This window comes from Pinus tabuliformis, chromosome 1_2 (assembly GCF_031772625.1).
Source record: "Pinus tabuliformis cultivar Carrire ecotype Pingquan chromosome 1_2, CPIR1, whole genome shotgun sequence".
In the NCBI taxonomy this organism is placed as follows: Eukaryota; Viridiplantae; Streptophyta; class Pinopsida; order Pinales; family Pinaceae; genus Pinus; species Pinus tabuliformis.
Window position 1 is genome coordinate 673,280,362 of NC_142298.1, and position 13,385 is coordinate 673,293,746.

A 13,385-nucleotide genomic window follows, 5' to 3' on the forward strand; every position below is an offset into this window, starting at 1 on the left:
TTTTCCTTGTTCTTGCTTGCGGAGGGTTTTGATGATCCCTAATCTATGGGTTCACATTCTTGCCCCTAGCTTCTAGATGTGTAGCCTGAACTGATACATCACCTAGGCTAGTGGGATTAAACATGATAATGGTGTGCTTCAAATAGCTATGCACACTACAACAAAACCAGCGATTTGCGCCAGATTTAGCGCCAGATTTTAGTGCATTTTTTTTGTAATTGTGATGAGAAACCTGGCGCTAAATCTGGCTCTATTGTACAATTTTTAAAGCGTCCTTTTTTGCACTTGATTTTGCACCCTTTTTCACGCTAGATTTTGCATCATTTTTTACACCAAACTATGCATCATTTTTTGCGTCAAATTTTGAACGAAGATTTGCATCTTATTTTATGACAGGTTTTGCTTCTAGTTTTGTGTCATTTTTTGCATCTATTTTTCATTCTCTTTTGCTTCCATTTTTGCACCATCATTTGCATCAAGTTTACACTGTATTTTGAATCCAATTTAACGTCTTTTTATGCATCCATTTTGTGTCAGTTTTTGCATCTAGTCTTACGCCAGGTTTTGTATCTAGTCTTACACTAGTTTTTGCTTCTATTTTTGCACTAGCTTTGGTGCCTATCTTTGCACCATGTGTTGAATTTGATTTAGCACCAAATTTTGCATCCATTTTTGTGCCCATTTTTGCATCTTTTTTTGGACCATTTTTTACATCCACATTTACGTTTGATTTGTCTCCATTTTTCCCATCTCATTTTGCACCATATTTTGCGTCATTTGTTTCATCCAATTTTACATCATTTTTAACACCATCTCTTGCATCTAATGTTACATCATTTTGAGCATCCAAATTTGCATTTATATTTGCATCTTATGTTGAGTCATGTGTTGTGTCCACCTTTGCATCTTATTTTGTGTCTAATGGTACATTCAATTTAGAGCCATTTTTTACGTCTACTTTTGTATTTGTTTTTGCACCAAGTTTTGCATCCAATTTTAAGCTATTTTATGTCCCTTTTTGCACCAATTTTTTGTGTCTACTTGTGTCGAATGTTGCACCATTATTTACACCGACTTTTTCATCCAATTTTGCATTTTTTTGGTGTCTAGTTTTACATCGTTTTCACCATCCAAATTTGCATCTTTTTTTGCCTCATTTTGTGTCCACATTTGCATATAATTTTGTGTCTGAGTTCGAGCCTAAATTTGCGTGTGATTAGGAATCATTTTTTACATCCAATATGACATCCTTGGTTTCACCTTTTTTCAGCCCCATTTTGCATCTTGTTTTATGTCTTTACTTACATCTTTTTTTTTTCCTTTTTTGCACCCAAGTTTGCATCCCAAATTTACACCATTATTTGCATCATCATTTGGCATATTAATTTGTAACGTTTTTTGCTTCTTTTTAACGCTCAACTTTGAATCTTATTTTACATCTAGTTGTTGTCTTTTTTTGCATCTAATTTGGTGCCCATTTATGTGTCCTTGTTTTTGCCCAATTTGATATCCTTTTGTATGCCATGTTTTGTTCCCTTCTTTGTGTCAACTATTGCACAATTTTTCACTTCTAATTTAAAACACTTTGTATGTCAATTGTTTGCATTTTGTATTAATTCATAGTTTAACATCCAATTTTACTTTCAATTTTGCATCCATGGTTACATCCGCATTTGACTTCTTATATAGAGTATATTTTTCTTTACATATATGACCCCCTTTATAGATTCATAGTGAAATATATGATAGTTTCTAAATATCATTAAAGCAGATATCACAATTCAAAATCATTTGTAAAGAAATTTAAGAGAAATTGACAACATCCATCCAAAAAAATAACAATGTGTCATTAACAATTTTCAAAACATGTATAAAATAGCAACATAATACTAATAAAATCAGTATTATTTTTAATCAAAACAAGTAAAATTCAAATATGATTAACAAATCAAAATATTTCATGAATATCGTTATTCTACGATAAATTAACAACATACATAAATCAAACTCATCGTATGATCACAAAATAAAAATGTCTCATTGATATAGGGTAAATTCACAACACCCATCTAAACATAGCAATGTCATTCTACACAATAATTTCTTCATAAAAACTAATGCATGTGCATGCCTAGCTACCACCACCAAGATCATCCTCATGATCATCTTGACCATCCTCATTACTCTGATCCACATCATCACCAACACCGCAACTATCATCATCATCTCCTCCTTCACCACCATCATCCTCATCCTCATCCTCATCATCTCCTGATATATGTTGAACATAATTTGGATCATCGTCTTGGCAATCATTACCTATAGCATTCTGACAAAAAAAATCAATATTACATGTTAGTATTAATTACATAACACAACGCATGTTTTCGTTATACAATGTTAACCATAAAATGAGGTAAGATATAATATCTAATAGTACTAAAAAATAAAATGAAAATATGGTTTAAAAGTATATTGGAAATCCAACTAAAATTACATACCATAGAGTCCATCCAAACAACAAATTCAACCCATCTCTTTTGCTGTAGCACCTCCTTTTCCAAATGATTTGGAGGTCTTCCATATTTTAGTTCCTATCAATCAGTAAATAGGGAGAAATTAGATAACAATGACTTTCTTCTAGTACAAAATTTATTAAAAAAATATCACATGTTTAATATACTTACAAAGGTTGTTATCAGTGCTTTTAAACCTTTCTGGCCACTACGATGAGTGACTTTTGTCTTGGTTAACCTCGCCTTGGATGCCTTGTCCTTAAACATAAACCAAGTCAATTTATTTTCACACAAATACATGTCTAAGATACTTATAAGTATTAATACATTCTAAATAATGTTTAATGAAAAATTCAATACCTGAATGCTCTCATTGCTGGCTTTTCTTTGTGCATCCAACTTCTCATATGATTTTACAAGTTCTTTCCATACTTTAAAAGGTATGTCAATAGGTCTTTGTTTCAGTCTTTGATCTTGAGGCATTTTTTTAATTTTTCTTGTTTGGTTAAAAATTTTGGTTAAAAAAAACCAAACAAGTAATTCACATCAATGGCATGGGGACTCTATGGATATGTGTAAAAAAATGGCTATAAAGAAAACATCCAAAAAACATATGAGCTCTCCCTTTGATGGTCACTTGGGGCATATGGCTGGAAAGGAACAACTCCATTTTCGAAAATCAAGGACAATCCTTTCTCAAAGTCCTTCCTAATATTTGCTCCAAATGTGTTAAAATGAAAAACAAAATTCAAACGTCATCCTTAAACATCTCCCTTAAATATAACGTTGGACCATAAATTCTTCACTTTTATTGTTATCGGCTCTGGAATGATTTTTCTATATGCAATTATATAATGAAATATGTGTGCACTAATGAAAAAACATTGAGTTTCATTTTTCATAATCACAAACAATGAAAAAGGAATCACACGTAACTAGCATCATTTTGGAAATTTTATATTTATTAAAAATCTTTAACATGTTTTCCTCCCATATCTCATAAAAAGGTGTGAAATTTTTTATATACTCTCCAATAAGCACTACAACAAAACCAGCGATTTGGAGGTTTTACACTAAGTTTTTCAACATCGAGCTTACTAGGGCTTGCACCACCGGGGTTATTAGTAAGAATCTCATGAGGTTTGCATAGCCATGATTATTAGAATCAAAATAGTAGGATTTGCACTAAAAAACAGTTCATAGAGCTTTCCTGCTGGGGAGAAAATCACAAGTTCAACTTCTGCAGTGCAGAGCACCGAGAGCTCGTAAGCTTTCTTCAGCAATCCACCTACGTTTGGAAAATGTAGCCTGCCTGCTGGCGATGTTCTCAATCCTCTTCCTCTGCATCTTTCCCCTCACTATTCTTGTATGTCCTCTTTCGTTTTTCCCTCCAAACAAACCCTCTCAAATTGAGAAAGCAGAACAACTCACTCGATGAGAATCCGAATCCAATTATCGCTTCTAACAATAACCCAATACGATACTAGAAGTGATTACACAAAACCTCATTGACTCTTCATTTGTTTGGAAAAGAGCCAAGCATATACTTCTGACGAGGGTTTCCGTCTCAAGTCTGGCTCGCAGGACGTCGCTTAGTCAATTGTGAGAAAAGTTTTCCACCTGCCTGTCACATACGTTTTGTCACACTATATATTAAAATAAGGTTGATCATACTAACAATAAGGTTGTATAGTTTAAAAGGAGGGCTCTCCTGACTGCATTTGGTTGGTTTATAGAAAAGATTGCTGGAATGTGTAATGTGAATGCTCTGCTAACTGTTTTTTAAGCATTTGGAAGTATTAAAACCCCCTAGGATAATTAATGTAAGACCTGTTAATTAATGTGTAAAGATGGCTATTGTCCTTGGGCTACCTTAGTTGTTCGTGTTTAGTGATCTGTGGTATTATGACTCCTCAAGTCACTATTAAACCATGAGAACCATGCCCAGGCAGACTAGTGTGACATTGTGGATGAGAACCAAAACTAGACTCCTATAACCTCCTTTTTCATCCTTTAAATTGCAGAATTAACTGACTGTTCTAGTAATCGTTCTTGAGCACCTGAAGATGTGCACCCTAAATAATAAGAATAATACCCTGTAACATATGAATAGTCCATCCTGTGCATGTAGGATATGCACATGAGGTCCAATAAAATCACTAACCAGAATACCAGGTGTTATTAAAGCCTCTACAGGTTGATATATATGAATGTTACAGTGTGCAGGAGTATGATTCAATTCCATACGAAAATACAAAACATCTGATAGGATTTCCTTATACCTCATAGGCAAACAACCATTGTCCCTTCTATAGATGAGCAGAATAAGTGCTTGGTTCTCTACACTAAATAAAGACAAAGTATAGTACTTATTGTTGACAAAATAGGATTTAAATCGCGGTTCAATTGCTTGACATTCAGCTGGTCACAGAATTGTAGAGTGCATAATCATAAGTGATGTTGCGAGCCTCATTGCTCAAAGTCTAAGGGTCTTGTGAGCCATAATCACAGCCATGTATGGCATATCTTGTGATTATGGCATTTTATGAGGTCAATTCTTGTGAAGACATTTCAGTTTATAATAAATTTTGAACCTCAACAGAGTTTTGGCAAGACCTGGCTGAGCTGGGACATCAACAACACAGCTGATATGAATGACATAATCTAGCCTCAAGAGGGAGCCTCTTTTGTTTCATCACTCTAACAATCTATGAAGTGGTGGAAAGCATAACAACTTCCCCTTGAATATGACACCTAAAATGAGTAAAAATCCTAAATGATGCAGCCCTTGGTGCATGTCTCTCAAAGTATCGATATTTCAAATGTTGAAAGCTCTTGTGCCCATTTGATATGCATTCGATTGCAGTTCCCCTGAAGAAAGAATCTTATAAAGGTGGGGCCATGGCCAATATATTAGCCATATCCATTGGAGTTGCCATTGCTTGACAACTTTAGTGTGATCAGTCCCACCATGATTCACATGGGCTTCTACTCAACACTGGCTGTTGCTATTGTAAGAGTCTTCAAGCTCGTTGAATCCATAGTATTGATAAGTGTATTCTTTGGGTCTCTGGTTTTCAAATTCTGCCTATGTTTTCCTCTCAGTATCATTATTTCAAATGCTGAAAGCTCTAATTCCCATTGCTGTGTATTTGATTGTGGTTTCCCTGAAGAAAGAAGCTTATAAAGGTGAGCCCGAGGCCAATATGTTGGCCATATCCATTGGAGTTACTATTTCAGCTTATGGGGAGGCCAAGATGAATGCATGGGAGGTGATTCTCCAGTTAAGTGCAGTTGCATGTGAGACTACCCAATTGGTTCTCATACAAATTCCACGAACATCAAAAGGGATTAAGTTGAATCCCATCACATCTTTGTTGCTCCTTGTTGCCTTGTTTTTCTCAGCACCCCCTGGGCCTTAGTAGAATACCCATTTCTGATAATCAGGGTCTCTTCCTTTGATTTGGATTACATGACATTTCTGCTTATGCCTTGGCTCTTAATCTTGCAGTGTTTCTTCTGATAGGAAAGACTTCAGCCTTGACTATGAATGTTGCTGGTCTTGTCAAGGACTGGCTGCTCATAACATAATCTTTGTCTGTAATAAATGAAAAGGTTACAGTCATAAACTTGAGTGGGTGTGGACTGGCTTTTCTGGCTGTCTGTTACTATAATCATTTTAAACTTCAAGCTCTCAAGTCCAATGACAACCAACCAAAGTACCTCAGCAGTGCAGCTGATGCCAATGATGAAGGAGAAGGTTTGATAATGACGAGTGGGAGATTCTCAATCAGAGATTCAGAACCAGTAGAGAAAAATCAAACTCAAGCTTCAGGATTAGGTATTTAGATCATTAATATTGTCTTGTGCTAGAGATTACTGTTCTTGGATTGGCTCCTCTATGCCCAGATCTATTTGCAGGGAACAGGCCAGTCATTCACAGTGAAGAAGATAATGACAAGATTAGTGTATAATGATGGACAGGATGGTGCCATGGTGCCAACCTAAATCTCAAGTAAGGAGACATCTGTTCATCAATTTGTCAAGAAGCATGGCCTACAATTCAATTGCTCTAAGCCTATCACTTCTTCCACCTGTCAAATAAATTGTTTCCTGTTTGCTTAGTTGACTATGGTTCTAATAAATATACTATTGTTTGATGTAAAAAGACAAAACAAAACGAAAAATATGGAAAGTTGTGACCCCATTTTCTAACTACAAATTGAAATCGGATTACCATAGTGACCACCTCTGCTTATTGGAATCAAAAAGGGGGTGGGTTAACCCAATACGATACCAGAAGTGATTACATAAAACCTCATTGACTCTTCATTTGTTTGGAAAAGATCCAAGCATATACTTCTGACGAGGGTTTCCGTCTCAAGTCTGGCTCGCAGGACGTCGCTTAGTCAATTGCAAGAAAAGTTTTCCACCTGCCTGTCACATACGGTTTGTCACACTATATATTAAAATAAGGTTGATCATACTAACAATAAGGTTGTATAGTTTAAAAGGAGGGCTCTCCTGACTGCATTTGGTTGGTTTATAGAAAAGATTGCTGGAATGTGTAATGTGAATGCTCTGCTAACTGTTTTTTAAGCATTTGGAAGTATTAAAACCCCCTAGGATAATTAATGTAAGACCTGTTAATTAATGTGTAAAGATGGCTATTGTCCTTGGGCTACCTTAGCTGTTCGTGTTTAGTGATCTGTGGTATTATGACTCCTCAAGTCACTATTAAACCATGAGAACCATGCCCAGGCAGACTAGTGTGACATTGTGGATGAGAACCAAAACTAGACTCCTATAACCTCCTTTTTCATCCTTTAAATTGCAGAATTAACTGACTGTTCTAGTAATCGTTCTTGAGCACCTGAAGATGTGCACCCTAAATAATAAGAATAATACCCTGTAACATATGAATAGTCCATCCTGTGCATGTAGGATATGCACATGAGGTCCAATAAAATCACTAACCAGAATACCAGGTGTTATTAAAGCCTCTACAGGTTGATATATATGAATGTTACAGTGTGCAGGAGTATGATTCAATTCCATACGAAAATACAAAACATCTGATAGGATTTCCTTATACCTCATAGGCAAACAACCATTGTCCCTTCTATAGATGAGCAGAATAAGTGCTTGGTTCTCTACACTAAATAAAGACAAAGTATAGTACTTATTGCTGACAAAATAGGATTTAAATCGCGGTTCAATTGCTTGACATTCAGCTGGTCACAGAATTGTAGAGTGCATAATCATAAGTGATGTTGCGAGCCTCATTGCTCAAAGTCTAAGGGTCTTGCGAGCCATAATCACAGCCATGTATGGCATATCTTGTGATTATGGCATTTTATGAGGTCAATCCTTGTGAAGACATTTCAGTTTATAATAAATTTTGAACCTCAACAGAGTTTTGGCAAGACCTGGCTGAGCTAGGACATCAACAACACAGCTGATATGAATGACATAATCTAGCCTCAAGAGGGAGCCTCTTTTGTTTCATCACTCTAACAATCTATGAAGTGGTGGAAAGCATAACAACTTCCCCTTGAATATGACACCTAAACTGAGTACAAATCCTAAATGATGCAGCCCTTGGTGCATGTCTCTCAAAGTATCGATATTTCAAATGTTTAAAGCTCTTGTGCCCATTTGATATGCATTCGATTGCAGTTCCCCTGAAGAAAGAATCTTATAAAGGTGGGGCCATGGCCAATATGTTAGCCATATCCATTGGAGTTGCCATTGCTTGACAACTTTAGTGTGATCAGTCCCACCATGATTCACATGGGCTTCTACTCAACACTGGCTGTTGCTATTGTAAGAGTCTTCAAGCTCGTTGAACCCATAGTATTGATAAGTGTATTCTTTGGGTCTCTGGTTTTCAAATTCTGCCTATGTTTTCCTCTCAGTATCATTATTTCAAATGCTGAAAGCTCTAATTCCCATTGCTGTGTATTTGATTGTGGTTTCCCTGAAGAAAGAAGCTTATAAAGGTGAGCCCGAGGCCAATATGTTGGCCATATCCATTGGAGTTACTATTTCAGCTTATGGGGAGGCCAAGATGAATGCATGGGAGGTGATTCTCCAGTTAAGTGCAGTTGCATGTGAGACTACCCAATTGGTTCTCATACAAATTCCACGAACATCAAAAGGGATTAAGTTGAATCCCATCACATCTTTGTTGCTCCTTGTTGCCTTTTTTTTCTCAGCACCCCCTGGGCCTTAGTAGAATACCCATTTCTGATAATCAGGGTCTCTTCCTTTGATTTGGATTACATGACATTTCTGCTTGTGCCTTGGCTCTTAATCTTGCAGTGTTTCTTCTGATAGGAAAGACTTCAGCCTTGACTATGAATGTTGCTGGTCTTGTCAAGGACTGGCTGCTCATAACATAATCTTTGTCTGTAATAAATGAAAAGGTTACAGTCATAAACTTGAGTGGGTGTGGACTGGCTTTTCTGGCTATCTGTTACTATAATCATTTGAAACTTCAAGCTCTCAAGTCCAATGACAACCAACCAAAGTACCTCAGCAGTGCAGCTGATGCCAATGATGAAGGAGAAGGTTTGATAATGACGAGTGGGAGATTCTCAATCAGAGATTCAGAACCAGTAGAGAAAAATCAAACTCAAGCTTCAGGATTAGGTATTTAGATCATTAATATTGTCTTGTGCTAGAGATTACTGTTCTTGGATTGGCTCCTCTATGCCCAGATCTATTTGCAGGGAACAGGCCAGTCATTCACAGTGAAGAAGATAATGACAAGATTAGTGTATAATGATGGACAGGATGGTGCCATGGTGCCAACCTAAATCTCAAGTAAGGAGACATCTGTTCATCAATTTGTCAAGAAGCATGGCCTACAATTCAATTGCTCTAAGCCTATCACTTCTTCCACCTGTCAAATAAATTGTTTCCTGTTTGTTTAGTTGACTATGGTTCTAATAAATATACTATTGTTTGATGTAAAAAGACAAAACAAAACAAAAAATATGGAAAGTTGTGACCCCATTTTCTAACTACAAATTGAAATCGGATTACCATAGTGACCACCTCTGCTTATTGGAATCAAAAAGGGGGTGGGTTAACCCAATACGATACCAGAAGTGATTACACAAAACCTCATTGACTCTTCATTTGTTTGGAAAAGAGCCAAGCATATACTTCTGACGAGGGTTTCCGTCTCAAGTCTGGCTCGCAGGACGTCGCTTAGTCAATTGCAAGAAAAGTTTTCCACCTGCCTGTCACATACGGTTTGTCACACTATATATTAAAATAAGGTTGATCATACTAACAATAAGGTTGTATAGTTTAAAAGGAGGGCTCTCCTGACTGCATTTGGTTGGTTTATAGAAAAGATTGCTGGAATGTGTAATGTGAATGCTCTGCTAACTGTTTTTTAAGCATTTGGAAGTATTAAAACCCCCTAGGATAATTAATGTAAGACCTGTTAATTAATGTGTAAAGATGGCTATTGTCCTTGGGCTACCTTAGCTGTTCGTGTTTAGTGATCTGTGGTATTATGACTCCTCAAGTCACTATTAAACCATGAGAACCATGCCCAGGCAGACTAGTGTGACATTGTGGATGAGAACCAAAACTAGACTCCTATAACCTCCTTTTTCATCCTTTAAATTGCAGAATTAACTGACTGTTCTAGTAATTGTTCTTGAGCACCTGAAGATGTGCACCCTAAATAATAAGAATAATACCCTGTAACATATGAATAGTCCATCCTGTGCATGTAGGATATGCACATGAGGTCCAATAAAATCACTAACCAGAATACCAGGTGTTATTAAAGCCTCTACAGGTTGATATATATGAATGTTACAGTGTGCAGGAGTATGATTCAATTCCATACGAAAATACAAAACATCTGATAGGATTTCCTTATACCTCATAGGCAAACAACCATTGTCCCTTCTATAGATGAGCAGAATAAGTGCTTGGTTCTCTACACTAAATAAAGACAAAGTATAGTACTTATTGCTGACAAAATAGGATTTAAATTGCGGTTCAATTGCTTGACATTCAGCTGGTCTCAGAATTGTAGAGTGCATAATCATAAGTGATGTTGCGAGCCTCATTGCTCAAAGTCTAAGGGTCTTGCGAGCCATAATCACAGCCATGTATGGCATATCTTGTGATTATGGCATTTTATGAGGTCAATTCTTGTGAAGACATTTCAGTTTATAATAAATTTTGAACCTCAACAGAGTTTTGGCAAGACCTGGCTGAGCTAGGACATCAACAACACAGCTGATATGAATGACATAATCTAGCCTCAAGAGGGAGCCTCTTTTTTTTCATCACTCTAACAATCTATGAAGTGGTGGAAAGCATAACAACTTCCCCTTGAATATGACACCTAAACTGAGTACAAATCCTAAATGATGCAGCCCTTGGTGCATGTCTCTCAAAGTATCGATATTTCAAATGTTGAAAGCTCTTGTGCCCATTTGATATGCATTCGATTGCAGTTCCCCTGAAGAAAGAATCTTATAAAGGTGAGGCCATGGCCAATATGTTAGCCATATCCATTGGAGTTGCCATTGCTTGACAACTTTAGTGTGATCAGTCCCACCATGATTCACATGGGCTTCTACTCAACACTGGCTGTTGCTATTGTAAGAGTCTTCAAGCTCGTTGAACCCATAGTATTGATAAGTGTATTCTTTGGGTCTCTGGTTTTCAAATTCTGCCTATGTTTTCCTCTCAGTATCATTATTTCAAATGCTGAAAGCTCTAATTCCCATTGCTGTGTATTTGATTGTGGTTTCCCTGAAGAAAGAAGCTTATAATGGTGAGCCCGAGGCCAATATGTTGGCCATATCCATTGGAGTTACTATTTCAGCTTATGGGGAGGCCAAGATGAATGCATGGGAGGTGACTCTCCAGTTAAGTGCAGTTGCATGTGAGACTACCCAATTGGTTCTCATACAAATTCCACGAACATCAAAAGGGATTAAGTTGAATCCCATCACATCTTTGTTGCTCCTTGTTGCCTTTTTTTTCTCAGCACCCCCTGGGCCTTAGTAGAATACCCATTTCTGATAATCAGGGTCTCTTCCTTTGATTTGGATTACATGACATTTCTGCTTGTGCCTTGGCTCTTAATCTTGCAGTGTTTCTTCTGATAGGAAAGACTTCATCCTTGACTATGAATGTTGCTGGTCTTGTCAAGGACTGGCTGCTCATAACATAATCTTTGTCTGTAATAAATGAAAAGGTTACAGTCATAAACTTGAGTGGGTGTGGATTGGCTTTTCTGGCTGTCTGTTACTATAATCATTTGAAACTTCAAGCTCTCAAGTCCAATGACAACCAACCAAAGTACCTCAGTAGTGCAGCTGATGCCAATGATGAAGGAGAAGGTTTGATAATGACGAGTGGGAGATTCTCAATCAGAGATTCAGAACCAGTAGAGAAAAATCAAACTCAAGCTTCAGGATTAGGTATTTAGATCATTAATATTGTCTTGTGTTAGAGATTACTGTTCTTGGATTGGCTCCTCTATGCCCAGATCTATTTGCAGGGAACAGGCCAGTCATTCACAGTGAAGAAGATAATGACAAGATTAGTGTATAATGATGGACAAGATGGTGCCATGGTGCCAACCTAAATCTCAAGTAAGGAGACATCTGTTCATCAATTTGTCAAGAAGCATGGCCTACAATTCAATTGCTCTAAGCCTATCACTTCTTCCACCTGTCAAATAAATTGTTTCCTGTTTGTTTAGTTGACTATGGTTCTAATAAATATACTATTGTTTGATGTAAAAGGACAAAACAAAACAAAAAATATGGAAAGTTGTGACCCCATTTTCTAACTACAAATTGAAATCGGATTACCATAGTGACCACCTCTGCTTATTGGAATCAAAAAGGGGGTGGGTTATGCACAATCCTCCGTATCATTTGCTATTACCAGAGATAATTAAAGCCATCCTAAACTCAAGTCTTAACTATGCTGATAGGGTGTTTGGGGAGGGGGATCCCTTACCAACCCACTATAATCTGCACAAAAGCATCCTAAGAACATATGCAAAATCAACCCTTCAATGAAATGATCCAAGAATATAGGTACTCAAACATTGATTTTATCAAAGAAAAATACAAGACAGAAAGAAAAGATCATAACAAGGATTAGAAGAGTCTAAGAACAGTGCTCACTGTCTACAGAGCCAAGAGAATGCAAAAGAGTTCTTCCTTCAGTTCCCCATCTGAGAAATCAGTTGCATGCTAGACCCAAGTTTTATCACTACCTGCGTGCTCCTGAAGTGACATTGGGGAATGAACTGCAAGGAAAAAAAAAAAAAAACAATATAATCCAGATAATAAGGATCAACACAAATTCTCGGCACAGAAAGCCTCTTAAAACTTGGACGTAAGATAAGCTATTACAATCTCAGGGGGGAAATTACACAAAAAAAAAACAAACAAACAAATTTACATACTTAAATGGTTTGCACATATTTTCAATGTCTTGGATTGCCTCATGACCAGCCGAACCTTTGTAGTATCCTTGTGCTTAAGAAACTTTACTATTCCTACACCACGCTCCTTCCATTGATTCCCATCCTTGTCAAACCTGTACAGCTTCGCCTTCCTGCAGGGTCAAAAATATAAAAAAGAATGGGAATATTAATAAACAATGAAACTGCATTAGGATCATTTTAAGAGCCCATGGCATCCATTAGAAGTAACGTCCGCAATATCCCACCATATCAAATGCATTCAAAGATAAATTACCAACGACCTATTAAAAACACAGGAGATATTCTTTAACATTACCGAAAAGGATCGCACAAAAAAGCTCAATAATAACATCAAACATGTAAGAATACAAATCATCAAC

General features: G+C 36.8%; 1 protein-coding gene across 1 annotated transcript; it reads right to left on the bottom strand.

Moving 5' to 3' along the window:
* Positions 1-2,040: 2,040 nt before the first annotated feature.
* On the bottom strand, positions 2,041-5,263 carry LOC149207489 (uncharacterized). Its single transcript, XM_089393906.1, has 3 exons — positions 2,688-5,263; positions 2,502-2,594; positions 2,041-2,329 (listed from the first exon to the last, which is right to left on the bottom strand). Exons 1-3 carry the CDS (start codon positions 2,814-2,816, stop codon positions 2,132-2,134), a joined length of 420 nt encoding a protein of 139 aa, XP_089250032.1. The 5' UTR covers positions 2,817-5,263; the 3' UTR covers positions 2,041-2,131.
* Between the last annotated feature and the right edge of the window lie 8,122 nt (positions 5,264-13,385).